At 49.5% G+C, this 17,493-nt stretch overlaps 1 protein-coding gene across 1 annotated transcript in view; it reads left to right on the top strand.

Annotated features, from left to right (window-relative positions):
* CROCC2 (ciliary rootlet coiled-coil, rootletin family member 2) overlaps positions 1-17,493 on the top strand; it is a 193,938-nt gene that overhangs the window by 173,226 nt on the left and 3,219 nt on the right. Inside the window, exons 33-34 of the mRNA XM_043491634.1 lie at positions 4,087-4,287; positions 16,298-16,429. Coding sequence (XP_043347569.1) covers positions 4,087-4,287; positions 16,298-16,429 — 333 coding nt within the window. The remainder of the gene's footprint in view (positions 1-4,086; positions 4,288-16,297; positions 16,430-17,493) is intronic.

Below are 17,493 nucleotides of genomic sequence, written 5' to 3'. Positions count from 1 at the left end.
AGGCACTATTATCCCCTTCCTGGATTTGGGAGACTAGTATGCTGCCCTCGACATGAAGGACGCGTACTTCCATACAGCAATCCGTCCAGCACACAGGCACTTCCTGCGCTTTGTGGTCAACCATGAACATTATCAATTTGCTGCCCTACAATCCAGCCTCTCAACAGCCCCCTGAGTGTTCACCAAGGACATATTGGTTGTGGCTGTTTTCCACCATCACCAGCAGGTGCAGATATACCCCTCCTTGACGACTGGATGCTCAGGGGCCGCACCAGGACGCAGGTGCAGTCCCAAATCCGTTTGATCAGGTCACGTTTGAGTGACTGGTTCTCCTCCTCAACTTGGGGAAGTCAACCCTGGAACCGACCCAGAGAATAGAATTCATTGGGGAAGCGTTAGATTTGGTCCAGGCATGGGCCCTTCTAACGGAGTCACGATTCTGAGCCATCATGGACATAATTAAAAGCCTCCAGCAATTCCCAACCCCAACAGCAAGGGGGTGCCTGAGTCTCCTCGGCCACATGGCTTCTTCCACTTAAGTGATTCGGCATGCCAGGCTGCGGCTCAGACTGTTGCAGGCATGGCTCGCTTTGGTCTACTGCCTGGGGTGCGACAGCTTGAATTCCGTGGTCAAGGTGCCAGGGCAGATCCTCACGTCCCTTCGCTGGTGGCTCGACCCCCTAGTCGTGTGCAGAGGAGTCCCCTTCCACAGCCCTCAACCTTCCTTGTCCCTGGTTATGAACGCATCAGCTCTGGGATGGGGGCACATCGGGGGACCTCCAGACACAGGGCCTGTGGTCATAGGATAAGTTCTCCCTACATATCAACATCAAGGAGCTGAGGGCGGTGCGCCTTGCTTGCCAGGCCTTTCAGGCCCGACTGCAAGGCCAGTGCATAGCAGTTCTAATGGACAACACCACCGCCATGTTTTACATCAACAAGCAAGGGGAAGCTCGATCCTCTCCCCTGTGCCAGGAAGCCCTTCATCTGTGGGAGTTCTGCATAGCCCACTCCATTCACCTGGAAGCATCCTTTCTACCCGGAGTTCAGAACACGCTGGTGGACTGGCTCAGCAGGTCCTTCCACACTCACGAGTGGTCCATCCAACTGGATGTCAGACACCTCGTCTTCCAAAGGTGGAGGTTTCCCCAGGTTGACCTGTTTGCCACTCAACACAACAGGAAGTGCCCAATGTTTTGCTCCTTCCAGGGTTGCAGCCCAGGCTCCCTCATGGATGCATTTCTGCTATCCTGGAGAGGTCGCCTGCTCTATGCCTTTCTCTCATTCCCTCTCATGCACAAGGTCCTGCTCAAGGTCCGCAGGGAGCGGCAAAGGTAATTCTGATAGCTCCAGCGTGGCCTCGCCAGCACTGGTACACCACGCTACTGGAGCTGTCCGTGGACACACCCGTCATGTTACCTCTCCTCCGTGACTTACTCAGGACCATGGTCGCCTCTGTCACCCCCACCTACGATCCCTCCACCTCATGGCTTGGAAGCTTCATTGCTGAACTCCATGGAACTTCTGTGCTCAGAATGAGTAAGGAAGGTCCTCGGCAGCAGGAAGCCCTCCACTAGAGCCACGTATCTAGGAAAGTGGAAAAGATTCTCGGGTTGGTGTGACCAGCATCGCACACACCCCCTCCAGGCACCGATATTCCTCACCTTAGAGTACCTCCTACACCTGAAACAGCAAGGCCTGGCAGCATCCTCCATAAAGGTACACCTCGCTGCTATCTCGGCCTTCCACCCAGAAGCATCTGGTCGATCCGTCTTCGCCAACCATATGGTTGGTCACTTTCTCAAAGGTTTGGACTGCCTACATCCCCAGATCAGGCAGCCTATCCCTGCATGGGACCTTAACCTGGTCCTTTCCAGGCTCATGGGGCCCCCATTCGAACCACTGGTGATGTGCTCTCTCCTGTATCTGTCTTGGAAGGTAGCTTTCCTGGTTGCCATTATGTCTGCGAGGAGAGTGTCTGAGTTAAAGGCCCTCACCTCTGAACCGCCTTACATGGTTTTCCACAAGGATAAGGTGCAACTCAGGTCACACCCAACCTTCCTTCCCAAGGTAGTATCACACTTCTACAGCAGCCAGGACATTTTTCTGCCTGTCTTTTACCCTAAGCCTCATGCCAGTACCCAGGAGCAGCAGCTACACTCCCTCGACGTTGGAAGAGCACTAGCTTTCTACATCAAGTGCACTAAGCCATTCAGAAAATCAAGCCAGCTGTTCATAGCGATGGCAGACCAGATGAAAGGAGTCCCAGTGTCATCTCAAAGAACATCCTCCTGGATCTCGTCCTGCATCCACACATGCTATGAACTGGCCAGAGTGCCAATCCCGGCTCTCACAGCACACTCCAGTAGGGCCCAGGCCTCATCAGCTGCGTTCCTGGCCCAGGTCCCAATCCAAGAAATCTGCAGGGCAGCGACTTGGTCCTCGATGCATACCTTCACTTCTCACTGCACCATCTTCTGGCACGCCAGAGATGACGCAGCTTTCAATAGAGTGGTTCTACAATCAGCATTTCCTTAACTCCGGCCCCACCACCTGGGTAAGGCTTGGGAGTCACCTAATTGGAATGGATATAAGCAATCACTCGAAGAAGAAAAAACGGTTACTCACCTCTTGTAACTGTTGTTCTTCGAGATGTGTTGCTCAGATCCATTCCAAACCCACCGCCTTCCTCTCTATTGAAGTAGCCAGCAAGAAGGAACTGAGGAGGCACCAGGTCGGCAGTGTCATCTTATATTGAGCGCCATGAAGTCGCCACTCCAGGGAGCTCCACAGCCAACCTGATGGGTGCTTCTAGGGGGAAACTTTCCGACGACTGTGCATGTAGCACGCATACACCTAATTGGAATGGATATGAGCAACACATCTCAAAGAACAACAGTTATGAGAGGTGAGTAACCATTTTTTTCCTCCTGTGGCTGCACCACTTTACACTAGCCTCAATCTGCACAGCACCAATCCCAAAGAAGGGTTGGCCTCCTCAGCCTAATAGTGTGTGAAAATGTGTCACCTCCCAAACTGCAGCTGTGCACCGAGGGATTATTTTTCCACTGCTACCCAGGACTTCACAGAAAAACATCAGAAAGAGCTTCAGCCCCTGAAAACAAGTAACCTTGGGGGCCCTGACAGAGAACAAGGCCCCATTGTGCTAGGTGTTGTATCTATACACCATCTTGTACCCACTTCTGTTCATGGCCTTCTGGTAGGCTTGGGCTGCCCAGCAGCGACCAGCTGTTGACAAAATGAGCCTGGAGACAGGTTGGGCGGCATCTCGTTCTCCTGTGTCGCATGATCCATTTCATGACAGGGTGTCCCTTCGCATGTGACATGTAACACACCAGAACACAGTCTGCTGTGAAGTTTGTAGCCTAGCAATAGCCATTTTGCCATGTTACGTGGAACAGTGAAATACAACTGTGTATGCTGCACAACTCAATGGAGCCACACTGCTTTGCATCAGTCAGGAGCTGGCCCTGTATCTTTAACCTTAATTACATTTTGAATGTCACCATAAGCCTATATTCACCAGGCCCGATGTGTGATGAAACACTCACCGCTTGGACCATAGATGCTATCATTACCAAGAGGTTGGCCTGGTGAATGTCGGGTTCCAGTATTGCCAGGTGCCAGGGGCAATTTTACAGATAGAAAATATCTGCTCCAAAAAAGAGTAGGCCAACATTTTTCAGACCTAGGAACCCACCCCATTTCCCATGGGCCTAGCTCCCATACCGTTTATTTAGGTGCCTACTTATGGCTTTTGTTGCCTAGCTTTAGGCACATGACATTGAAAATGTTGTCTGTAAATCATAGGCCTACATGTCACTATTCTAAGGAGTCTGACTCTTGTAGTTGCTTCCTGTAAGAGTAGAGCACTGAGGTACAGGCATCACACTGTTATTAACTCTGAAATGCAACTGCTCTGTTCAGCTGGTGTCTGGATTTGAACTCTCACTAGGCATAAGAATTCCTTAAAGTCCCCACCTTCCCCAACCTGATGCAGCAGTGTTACACCAGCTGGGTATCTGGCCCCAAAGCCTTACAATCCATCTCTTGGGTATGTCACAGATAGTCCATCATCAGCAGCAGAGTGAGCAGGAGGCTATAGCATCGCTGCAGAACGTGCAGGATGAGAACAACATTCTCCGGGAGAGACTGCTGACATTGCAGAGAGCTGTAGCCCACCTAGAAGGGGAGAACAAGGAGTTGGAGCAATCGGTCTTCGAACTGAAGCAGGACAATTCTGCCCTGAAGAAGATCCTCAGCAAGGTACTGTAGGGAGAATTGTGAAGACACCAACGGATGTTAAATTGGACACATGCAATGACGCTCAAGTATGCAAACAGGCACAACCTGTCTCAGGCCTGGAGCTGTGTATTTCCATCTGCAGACACTCGTGCACAGCCTGCATGATACTAGCAATGTCCAGGGTTGGATCCTCAGTGGAGAAATCAGTGAGACCCCCAAAGAGGTCAGTGGAGCTCAGCTGATTGACCTCATCTGGGGATCTGGCCCATTCACAGGTATCTATGAATAGAAATACAAGCACCAAAGTGAGTGAAGGTCTGTAGGAGGCAGGTGGGTCAAAAGCTCCTCCCCTCCCCCTCCTGCTGCTCCCCACCTTCCTCCTCCCCAGTAGTACAACACTGTTCAGTTCTTCTCTCATCCCCCATATGCCAGCTACCAGACCCTCCCAAAGTACCTTCCTCTTGAACCTGGAGTCCTAGCTCTCTTCTGCATCTCTGACTTTGCCCTCAGTGACACCAGCTTCCACTCTGGTATCCCCTCCCACTCGCTAGCCCCCCACCTCCTCGAGCCCTTGCTCAGCTAAAAAGCCATTTGCTCCACCTTGCTCTCCCTGTAGGTCATCTCTGACCTTGCACCTTCCATGGCCCCTTTCCAACCACTGCCTCATTGCTCTGGTGCCCCCAGCATCCACCCCTTCGCCCGGCATTGTTATGAGCTGCATCCCATCCATGTCCATGACCTTTCTACTGCTCTCAGTCCCCTGCTCCAGAGCCCCTCCCTTTTTCTGACTCATTTGTTGATTCCCTCCCTTCCAGACTGGACTCCTGGGCTCCTCTCTCCATCTGCAAAGTTGCTTCCTCCAGCCCCAAACCCTGGCTCTCCCCATCATCTGTATCATTCACTCCTGTCCCCTGGGGTATTCCTCGTTGTTTGTCTACACAGCACACAGGGCCCTGAGCTTGGCCAGGACCTCTGGGCACTACTGGAGTATAAATAGTCAGTAAAACAAGTGATGAGAACCTGCCAGTGGTGCATTTACCAGCATATACATCCGGAGAGCAGGCTTGATTCTGCATTCTCTGCCCTTTGCATCATCATGTCCACCAGTGCAAAGGGAGGGAAAAATGCAACCCTTCTGATCTGCAAAGAGTCTGAGTGAGAATACAAGGTGGAGTGCAAGGGGAAAGGGTTGTCTTCTTCATTCTGATTTGTGTGCAGATGTGCGTGTCCACCAGTGTACAGACATGGGAGCAGATCCCCAGCTGGTGTAAATCAGCCTGGCTTTGTTAGTCAAGAGAGCTGTGCCAATGGACCCCACTGATCATATACATACACACACTTGCCTTGGATCATGTCATGACTGTTTGTGCGCACAATCATGTCTCTAGATAGGTAGATAGAGATATTACAGACATACACACACATTTGCCTCTGACAATGTATATTCATGCATATAGACTCTGCATCAGGAAAGCATCTCAATTCAGCAAAGCAATACTTAACATTAAGCATGTGCTCAAATCCCACTGAAGTTAAGCACATGCTTAAGCACTTTCCTGAACCAGAGCCATTGTGTAGTATAGATGTGTAGTTTAGATGTGAGCTTTCCCTTCCACCTCTGCCAATTGATATCAGTGGAGACAGACTGCTATGAGAGAGAGGAGAGTCAGGCTCTGTGCAGTCCCACAGTCACATAACATGGAATAAGAAAAGCAGTACTTGTGGCACCTTAGAGACTAACAAATTTATTAGAGCATAAGCTTTCGTGAGCTACAGCTCACTTCATCGGATGATTTTTTTTTCCACCAAATGCATCCGATGAAGTGAGCTGTAGCTCACGAAAGCTTATGCTCTAATAAATTTGTTAGTCTCTAAGGTGCCACAAGTACTGCTTTTCTTTTTGCGAATACAGACTAACACGGCTGCTACTCTGAAACATAGCATGGAATAGAAACATAACCATGCGAACACAAAAGCCCAAGCAGAATCCTGTGAGTGGGAGAGAGAGATCGCTGGCTGTGTATTCCAGTAACCTTTGTTTTCTTGGCCCCTATCCAATCATTTCCCACCACTTGCATTTATGTACATGATTATTGCTCTCACATTCTTTGAATATAGTCCAGATAATGAGTTCAAAACTCTTCATTCAAATGTAGTCTCCTCCAAAACTCCCACAAACACAAATGCATAAGCACACACGCATGCACACACATACATGTACGCACCTCTTGGCTATCTGATTTCTTCTCCTGCTTACAGGGGGAGCTAATGTTCAGCTCTGAGGCGCTGATTTCAGTTCGAAGGAATAATTTGTGTCACGCATGTGTTAGGTATCAGCAGGGGCACTCTGGGATTGGCCTAATTAGCTCTAGTGATGGGGGAAGCAAAATCCAAACCATGTGCTAAAGCCATCTTCTAAATTTAATACAAGTAGTTTCAGATTGACTTTTGACCCCTCTACCCAAAAAGATTGGTGTCTAAAAGTATCTGTCTCTTTAATCAGCTGCTATTTCTTTCCCCTACTTGCCCCAAACACACACACACATTGTTTCATTCAGAACTCTATTTTTGATGGTTTCATAGTTTTTATTGTTTCATTTCCAATCAGTTTGATAGTTTCTGAACTTGACCACAGCCCATAGAGCTGTGTGCAGCTCCTTGTGTTGTGTCTCAATTTGCCTGTCTGAAAGATGGAGGCAATCACAGGTTCTTACCTGTGTGCTGTGAGCATCGGCTGTGCTGTGAGACTTCATCTCATGGCTCTTTCCAAAAGAGGATGGGTTTGCCACAGGGCCAAATTTTCCCTTTCATCCAGTGCTGCACAGTATGCTTGTCTGGTGATCAGCCGTCTCCTTCACCCCAGAAATAGCTACACACCATTGATATTTATATCCATACAGCTCAGCTGCAGGTGAGATTCACATGGCATAACTCGAGTGGACTGCATCACCTTTGCACACTCCCTGACCCTGGGCTGGCTGTGCATTGGGATGGTTCCCAGTATAAGCCCTGTGAGGGCTGCTTTAATCTGCGCCAGCTGCCAATAGTCTGAAGGGGCCTAGGCAACAGCTGTGGACCCTGGCACCATCTCCAGTGCTGGCCACAGGGAGGTGGGCTGGCATAGAGCCATTCTGTCAATTCTGCACCACCTAAGGGTGCCCATCCTGGGGTAATCCTCTAGTAGGCCAGCTGTTTGCAGTGCTCCACCAGGAGAAGCTGGGCCAGGGAGTGTGAAGCACTGGACTCTGACTGGGAGCCTTGGAGAAGGAAGGCACTATGCCTTGCAAAGGGAAACACCTTCCCTCACAGGAGGAGGAAGGACAGGCAGGGCATGGGGTGGGGAAACCTGCCACTGTCAAGTGATTGTGATGAGCTGCTGCAGAGCAAACACAGCCTGGGCCCTGCAGCTACTCTCCTCTCAGACACACCGGGGCAGCTCACAGAGACTTCCAGCCAGAGCCTCAGTGGGTGTCAATCTTCACTGACTTCAGGGATGCTATGCTGATTGAAACCCACTGGGGATCTGTCTCATTGTCATCAGCAGAGCTATGCCCATTTATGCCAGCTAGGAATGTGACCCATTGACCCCAATGGAGCTACACCCGTTTACATCACCTGGGGATCTGGCACTGCAGGTCTCAGAATGCAACACTCTGCCTTGATCTACACAGTCAAGGTATCAAAGGTGAGGATGGCTGCAAAGGGCTCCAACTGATGTAAAGTCAGAACAGCCCGTGAGCTCACTGTGATTTGCCAAAGCTGGGCACAGTCTGGGTGCTGCTCCAAACAAAAGGGATCAGAGGCTGTTCAAAACTATTCCAGCCTGGGTTCTGTGAACTACACTGGCTAACAGCAGCCAGTAGGGAGCACTGTGCTGTCAAGGGATCAGCAGGAGCCATGCCCCTCATCCCCAGCCATGCCTGTCATGCAAGGAGGTGGCTTAGTGGTGCTACAGCAGCCCCTACATAACCCCAGGACCTCTAAGAATGTGTTTCCCCTAGTGTTGCAAAGACCCTTCAGCAGACCAAAAACATGGCCATGAGTCTGACTCCACCCTATCTAACTCAGCAACTGGTGGTTTTCCAGCAGCAGGTTCATGCTCTTTTTGGTGAGGCAAAGTAGGGAAGCCCAGGACTGAGAGATCCTGGTGCTGAACATTCTCGTCCCTCCAGAGAAGCTGTCTCCCTTTTCCAGCATCAAGAACCCTCAAGGAATCCAGGAGGGCCTCACAAATAGGGCATTGGCTGAACTAACCCCCAGGGCAGCCAGGAATCCCTGTGATTCCTGGGTCTGTTCAAATAAACTGGGCCTTAACAGAAACTGAGAGCTGCCTGGCAGAATGATGCAACTGACCCCACAGATGCCACAGGAAGCAGTGAGAGCTTCTGTTCAGATATTAGTGACAGCCTGAAAGTGGTGACTATCCTGATGTTAGCCTCTCCATCGGGGACATCCATATCTTTGTTTAATGTGGCAGTCAGTGCCTCATTTGGAGCACCTTACGAATCAACAAGCTGTAGCATTAACACTGTAAGGAAAGCATTGGAGCCAATGTTCAATGCACAGTTGGAATCGTAAAAATGTATTCAACTGTGCTTGATTTGCATGCTTTGTCACCCCAAAAAGGTATGCAGTGTTGGTAACTACTTGTGCGAAATAGGCGTTACTACTTCTCCGATGCATGCAGTTGTGCTAAGTGCACACACAACCTACATGCACAAGGGAGCATGTGTTTTGCTTGCAACTGCATAGATAACGTGAGTAAAAATCAGGCCCCAGATCTGTTCTGATCTGGGGCTTTATTAAGGAGGGGGAAATTCTCTCTGATCTGCTATACCAATCCAAACATTTGGTTGGGAGGAACAATAACCACTGGTTTAGACGACCTCAAAGAAAGAAGATGAACAGGTGAGGAAAATTTCCCTTTAGGAATACCTTGCTATTAGCCAACAAGGTGTATCAGAGCCTGGGACTTGGTGAGAAAAGGAGAACTGTTTCTTTTAACGTTTTCTCTATTGAGGGTGTCCATAGAGCTGTACAGGAACAGAACAGGCAATAGAATACCTGTTGGAAGCAACTGCTCAAGGGCTTGGTTATTTAATAGTGGAGATCTGGTAATAAAGATGGAACAGATCTATACTCAACATTCCCAGTCTCACTCATGGAGCTCTGGTGTCACTTCACTGAAGTCCATGGAGTTACCTGTGACTGAGGCGAGTGTGACTTAGAGCCGAGTTGGCCCAGTACATGTAGGGAGACATTGGGGTGGTCTCTTAAGAGAAGAAGTCACCAATAAGAGTAAGTATCAGGGGGTAGCCATGTAAGTCTGTATCCACAAAAACAAGGAGGAGTCCGGTGGCACCTTAAAGACTAACAGATTTATTTGGGCATAAGCTTTTGTGGGTAAAAAAAATACTTCTTCAGATGCATAGAGTGAAAGTTACAGACGCAGGCATTATATAGTGACACATGAAGAGAACCTCACAAATGGAGAACCAGTGTTGACAGGGCCAATTCGATCAGGGTGGATGTACTCCACTCCCAATAATTGATGAGGAGGTGTCAATTCCAGGAGAGGCAAAGCTGCTTTTGTAATGAGCTAGCCACTCCCAGTCCCTATTCAAGCCCAAATTAATGGTGTTAAATTTGCAAATGAATTTTAGTTCTGCAGTTTCTCTTTGAGGTCTATTTCTGAAGTTTTTTTGTTCAAGTATAGCTACTTTTAAATCTGTTATAGAATGACCAGGAAGATTGAAGTGTTCTCCTACTGGCTTTTGTATGTTACCATTCCTGATACCTGATTTGTGTCCATTTATTCTTTTACTTAGGGACTGTCCAGTTTGGCCAATGTACAAGGCAGAGGAGCATTGCTGGCACATGATGGCATATATAACATTAGCAGACGTGCAAGTGAATGAGCCCTTGATGGTGTGGCTGATGTGGTGGGGTCCTCTGATGATGTCGCTAGAGTAGACATGGGGACAGAGTAGGCAATGAGGTTTGCTACAGTGATTGGTTCCTGGGTTAGTGTTTCTGTGGTGTGGTGTGTAGCTGCTGGTGAGTATTTGCTTCAGGTTGGGGGGCTGTCTGTAAGCGGGGACTGACCTGCCTCCCAAGCTCTGTGAGAGTGAGGGGTCATTTTCCAGGATAGGTTCTAGATCATTGATAATGTGCTAGAGAGGATTTAGCTGGGGAGCTGTACCTGATGGCCAGTGGTGTTCTGTTATTTTCCTTGTTGGGCCTGTCCTGTAGTAGGTGATTTCTGAGTAAGGTCAGGATGGCTCTAGCAAATAAACTCTGTACCTGATGGACTGGACATAATCATGTCCTGCAGGGTGCGGGTTAAGGTTTTGCTAGTGGAAGGAGTGAAAGGAGTCAGCAATTCACACCCCCTCTGCTCTCCTCCCCACTCCCATCTTACAGATCAGGTGACTGTGTAGGGTGGGGCTGACATGGAGCCCTGGATGGGGGCCCAGGACCCCTGAGAACAGCTCCATGGGAGCTCTCAGTGTATGGGAAGGAGGGGAGAGGCTAAGGAAAGAGTGGTGCAGATCTGCTAGGCTCTCCCTCCTGAAGAAGTGGAGGCCAGAGATAACTACCATAGATCATCTCCATGATGTGGGGGAGGATTTCTTCCTGCCACACCTTCCCAACATACAGTCCAGCTCCTTGGGCTTTGCGTCAGGTCCAGAATTTGACCCAAAGGAACTCACTTCTGGCAGTGTCCAAAAGCTGTTTCCCTAACTATGTCATTGCTTTCCATTTACTGTAGTAAGGAGTTTAATTCATACAAGGTAGTCAGACCATTGTCCTGGTTTTCTTCGCAAATGGGCATGTGTGTGTGCAGTTGTGATTTGGACGTGCTGCTCTGCAGAGGATAGAGCCACCCATATGGCTTCCTTTTGCAAAATCAACTGTAGATTGTGGGGTGAGAGTGGGCTGCTGAATTCCTGTCGGCATACATTGCATTTGTGCATCATCGGGATGCTAAGGGTGTGACGCTCCCCTCTGGTGTTATCTGGACCGGGGATCTGCTAGCCCACTCCAATCCTTGGCTCTGGGAGCCAGCCTTACCCCACTCTGCTGTGAGGACCCCCACTCCCCACTGGGCTGTTCACGCACAGCCTCTGGCATGTAAGCTGCTCCCAGCTACTTGCAAGCAAATGACACTAGCCAATATCTCCAGTCCCAGAAACAACCCTAGGAACTGCCATCTTGCAGTGTCCAGTTATGCCCACTGGATGCTGCAAGTTTATATAAGTTCGTCAATTTAACAAAGAAATTGATATGTACCAGGCTTGTTCTCCCCAGGGGAGTGTCTGACACACTGCAAACAAAATGCACTGCTTCAGGTAGAATAAACAAACAGATTTATTAACTATAAAGGTAGATTTAAATGATTATAAATCAAAGCATAACAAGTCAGATTTGGTCAAATGAAATAAAAGCAAAACGCATTCTAAGATGATCTTAACATTTTCAATGTCCTTACAAACTTAGATGCTTTTCACCACAGGCTGGCTCTTCAGCCAGGCTCTCCCCTTTGATCAGTGGTTCAGTTGCTTGGTGGTGGTGGTGGTGTCTGTAGATGTAGGTGGAAGAGAGAGAGCATGGCAAAATGTCTCTCCCTTTTATCATGCCCTTTCTTTCCTCTTGGCTTTGCCCCACTCCTCCCCTTCAGAGTCAGGTGAACATTACCTCATCGCAGTCCCAAACTGCCCAAAGGAAGGGAGTAACTCCCTCGAGGGTCTGCCAGATTCTTCTGTTGCTGCCTAAGCCAGTGTCCATTTTTCCTGTGATGCTGGGCTGGGTTTGTCCCATCCATGCCCTGACGAGGTGTGAACTGCCTCTCAGTTCTTGGAGAGTTTTTGCATGGGCTTGCTTTAAGCCATGAGGATACATTTTCAGCCTCATAACTATATACATGAAATTACAACCTATAATCTTATTATAACATTACTGTAACAATTACTATAACATCACTATAACAACTATGTTCAGTGCATTATGAGCCTTCCGAAGACACCCAACATGACAAACTTTGCATTGGATACCACACAATCATTTTAAAAAGATGAACATGGGGGTGTAGGGTGTCCCCCCCGAGGTACAGAGCATCACAAAGGGACAGTGTGAAATCGAAGCTCCAGAACAGTCGTTTAAACATCCCATTCTGAGCCAAAAGTCACAAGGCATTTCCCGGCTGCAGGGAGCGTCCAATACAATTCTGGTAATACTGTCGGATAGAGATCTATTTCAGAGGTCCATACTGAGCTAATCAAGTTGTTCTTCATTAGCACTCAGAGGGAGAAGAGGAGAATGTGATGAATACTGTATCTTCCACTCTTTGTCATGACTACATTCCAGTTCCCCTTATGCAAACTCAGAAATAATGTGCAGGAAAGTCAAGATACACAACACTTCATGATACAGGCACCAAGGCTGGCTAAAAGACTATTAGTCCTCTGTTCACAGCTCATGATTGCAGAAGTTCCCTTCTGTCCCAAAGGAGATTGGTACCCCATCATGCTGGGTGCTGTACTCATCCATTGTAAAGGACAATTGATGCACTGAAGAGTGTACAATTGAAATACACAAAGAGTGGAAGAAAGGAAGGTACATTATCCCCATGAGAACTGAGGCACAAAGACAGATTAGGTGACTTGCTCCAGATCTCACATAGAAGAGCTGGGATTCAAACCCAGCATTCCTGAGGCTAAAGTCAGTGTGTTAACCACAAAACCCTTCTGCCCCACTGAGCTGTACCCCTTCCATAGTTAATTGGCTAGGATCTGTGTGAGTGACTACAATACACTCCTGAGAGTGCTAGAAGGAGCATAAATGAAGCTGTCGAGGAAGAAAAGCAAGATGGTGAGAGCTGGTGCCTTTTTCTTATCTTGTTTAATGCCAGTGTGTGCCTGCATCAGAGTGCAGTCCTTCCCTGGGATTGCCTGTTGATCTCCTGGGAAGGCTTGCACTCTGCTGTGCAGAGTGATTATACAAAACAGTACACAAGAAACGAAAATAAGGGAGAAGTAAAATCCTCCTCAAAGATCATTTCAGACATTTTAAATTAAACTTCATTTGTCATGAATAATCAAATCCAAGCAGTAAGATTCCTAGGGAAGAAGGAATCATCAATCCAGTCCAGTAACTCTGCAAGAGTGTCCTAATGTTGCAATCCAGCAATGGACTCCTTTTGAACATTTGCATGCATTCTGTTGAATTGTCACTCCTGGTTCCCACTCCAGAGGTGGAGCCAAGCAGCCTTTGGATGGAGAAGGGAAAAAGGTTTATGTGCAGACATGTTAGTGGGCAGTACGCATGACTTCAGCACACCAGCTTCATTGTCCTTGCTTGCTCCTTTTCACTGCTGTAACTGTTCCCAGCATTCCTAGTTGGGCCCTTTCAGTGCTAAAGAAGTTGTTATAATGATCAAACACCCTGGGATTTGCATTCAAAATCCCAAGAAATATCAGCAAGGAAAGGAAAAACAATCCAATCAAGCAATAATATTTCTTGTTGTAGAAGCCATTCCAAGAGCAGCCATCTTCAATGCTGGGTTCACCCTTGGAGAAGGAAGGACTATTGTCACTAGACAGCTATTGGGGTAGAGAACACCTGGATTTGGGGCCATCTTGACCTGCAACATTAGCAGTTTTATGTTCCAGGGTGAGAATTATGTGGACAAGTTACTTTGTTGAGGCTGGACTCTCTCACCTCTCCCAGATCACAGCTGATCCAGGTTGAGTTCAAACCATCATTCTAGAAATACAAGGCACTAGAGGCCATTACTCACCCTTTGAGCTATCCAGTTCCCCCTGCAGAGGGTTTGGTGGGGCTCTCTATAAAGAATTCTATATAAAAGTATGTTGTCTAATGTCTTAGTGTTAGCTAGCAGGGAATGCTTGAACTGGGATCCTCGAAAACACATGCTCCCAGAGGGAGAGGCTAGGAACTGTTCTGCTCTGGATCTGCCAGAGAGGCAGGAAAGCCAGGTATGCCTTTGCTGGCTGAGCTTGGCACTGAATAGGGATTGGCCATCAGGCATCTAAATGGATTTTCTAGCTGCAGAAACTAGGATGAAGGGAAATGTGATATTTTTCTGTTGTGGAAAAGCAACATTACAGGCTGTATGAGAGTCTCAGCGAGCATGAAATCGCTTTTACATGGTGCCCCTTTATTCCCTGTGCTCAACCTCTTCCCCTGGGCTGGGGGGCGGGACAGGACAGCTAATGAGTTCCAGAAGATCAGCTGTAAATGGCCAGGGAGGGTAATTCATATCGAACTCATAAAACCCTTGAGTAACGTCTCAGGAGGGAAAATCCGGATGTGGCCGTTTATTTATTTTGGATTTTGCTTTCTTCTCTTCTCCTTTTAACATTTTCTTCCAGGAGATGCTCATTGCTTTTTAAAGGGACAGGCCTTCCTTTGGTTATTTGGAGGCTTTTATCTTTTCATGCAGGGCAGGGACTGCTGGTAACGAAGGCCCATCCAGCAGGCTCCACGCAGACCATCGCCCAAGTGCTGGGGCTTTGGGGGCCTTCTTGCTGCAGGAGGTTCTAGACACAGCCCTTCTTGCACCACCATGCCATGCCCAGTCTCCAGATGCTGCCCTGAAGATGGTTGTGCCCTTCAGGACTCAATGCTGCAGCGCGGTCCTTCCTGGCCAGCCTTCGTGCACTGTGTGCACAGATACTGAAAGTGCTGCTGGAGGAGAGGCATTCACTGCACTGTCCTGGCTAATGCGGCTCCGCTCCACGGCTGGTCTCGCCTGCCCAAGGGTCGCTCAGACCTCAACAAACTTCCAAGAAGTTGATTTGTGTCCAGAGCTCTGGGCTGTGAGGCCAGTTCCTGATAGCTCTTTCTTCCACTGAATGTGACCAGCGTGGTGTCCCCATTTCAGTTGCAAGCCCTCAGCCTTCTCCATGATCAACTTCATCCCATTGCTTCCCCCCCGCCCCATCCCATCATCCTGAGTCCTTCCCTACCTCCTGGGGTCTTCTCCCGACGCTGCCTCTCTCCTGATCCCACCCACCTTTCCCTCCAAACACCTCAGATGTGCTGTCTCTGCCCACAGCTTGGGCTCTGCCCTTTCCACTCCACTGGTTTTTCCCTCTCCAGGGTTTCCCCGGCTTCTTCTTGGCCAGGTCTCAAGTTCTCCTCTGCATCTCAGTCATAGAATCATAGAAGATTAGGGATGGAAGAGACCTCAGGAGGTCATCTAGTCAAACTTAAAAACCTCTAAGGATTGAGATTCCACCACCTCCCTAGGTAACCCATTCCTGTGCTTCACCACCCTCCTGTCCTTCTCAATCTACACATGACCTTTGACATGCCTGCTCTCTCACTTCTGGAACCACCCTCCAGCTCCCCCTTGGACTGCTCCCTCCAGTGACTCCCTTGTTTCCCTCCCGAGATTCCTCTGCTGTCACTCTGCCCTCTGTTGAAGGAGGCCTGCCTCACACTGCCCTCACCCACAACACAGAATCCTGGGAGATAGAGAAGTCCTCTGTCTCAGTTCCACATCTTGATGCAGCTGTTCTCATAGGTATTGGGGTAATCCAGTGGAAAGGGCACTGGACTGGGAGGCAGGGGATCTGGGTACTAGCCCTGCATCTACTAGTGATCTTGGACAAGTGACTTTCCCTCTCTGTGCCTCAGTTTCTACTCCCACCTTTTTTCTGTGTTGTCTGTTTAGATTGGAAGCTCTGAAAGGCAGGGACTGTCTCTGACTATGTGTATGTGCAGAACCTCACACCATGGGGCCCTGAGTTTGGCTGTGGTCTCTAGGTGTTGCTGTAATGATGAACTCAGCAAGCAGACACTCCAGAAGGTATCCTGGCTTCAAGGAGCATGCCAGCTCCAGGCAGCCAAAGCCAGCTATGTGTGCCAGCTGGTAGGGCCAGGTAGTGGGGCTCTTTTGAAAATCATCCCAAGACCTTGAAAATCCCAGCCCACTGGGAACTGCTGAGCCATGTGTCTGCCAGAGGGGAGGTGAAGGTCCCTGCCATGCGACTTGTCCTTACAGGCAGAATGGGAGATGATCAGGAATGAAAACAATGCCATGCGGCTCAGTGCAGAGAAGGAGCAGCTGGACCTGTCACTGAGCAGTCTGCACCAGGAGGTGGAGGACACCCTGAGGCAGAACGAGCAGCTGCCTGTCAGTACGCTGGTAACGGTGGTTTGTCACAGGAAATGGGGACGCCTTACTCTGCTCTAGTGTGAGGAGATGAGATGAAAGCTCATGGGAGTAGGAAAAGGGAGGGAGAGGAGCACATGGGGTGTGGGCAGGGGGAGGCAGGACAGGCAGGGGACAGGTAGGAGCAAACAGGAGCTCAGCAGAGTTCAAAGGATGCCTAGAGTCCCAGCCAAAGGAAGCCATAGCCCATGGCATCATCTGTGGCCAGGGATTTGGAAGGTGCCTGCTGGGAAGAGGCTCAGCCCAGGAAACTTCTTCCTCCCCAGTTCCATGGCTCGGGAGGAAGAGACCAGGTGCTCAGGAAAGGGGTCTCCCAGTTTCCAGGCCTGGTGGGATGAGGAGATCCTCTGGTTCCTGTTAGGGCAGGGCAAGTCTCTCTGCTCCTGCAGGGGGCTCTGATCCCTGTCCTGGCTCCCCTGACTAAGAGACAGGGTGCATGGGGTCTTGTGGCCTGGGGGCAGGCTGAGGCACTGACAAGTGCCAGCTCTCCTCACCTCCCAGCCTGCCGCCCCCCATGTGGAGTTCCTCAGAGAGCAGCTCTGGTGGGACACAGTGCTGTTTGGACACAGTCTCTCTGAGAAGCGAGGGGATCCAGAGACAGGGAGGCAGGACACCGTGCACTGCAGCCCAGACACTCACTTCTTTGAGAGGGTCCAGGCCTGAGGCAGCAGTTGTGAAGGAGCCTGGGGAGGAGGTGTCCACTTGCTGGCCCATGCCCTGCAAGGGGGCCTTCAAGAGAGGGCAGGCACCTGTCTGCAGCCAGCACAGGGGAGCTAAGGATCAGGCACCATGTGAATGGAGCAGAGTCACTAAAGGGAGAAATGGCTCTTTGGTACCTGTGTGTGGTCTCACAGAGCCCAACATGGCTGTTGGAAATGGACGGTGCTAGCTCAGCACTGCCCTGTGGAAATGACCTGAGGGAAGGCTAAAGACAAGGAGCATCTGGGCCCAGGCCCTTGCTCTGCACAGCCTGATGGCCCAGTACATAGTTCCAGTAGGATTTGGCTGATGCCCTGCCCTATGTT

The sequence above is a fragment of the Dermochelys coriacea genome, chromosome 9 (assembly GCF_009764565.3).
Source record: "Dermochelys coriacea isolate rDerCor1 chromosome 9, rDerCor1.pri.v4, whole genome shotgun sequence".
NCBI lineage: Eukaryota > Metazoa > Chordata > Testudines > Dermochelyidae > Dermochelys > Dermochelys coriacea.
Note: the sequence above shows the minus strand (reverse complement) of the source record. Positions and strands in the feature narration are given on the sequence as shown.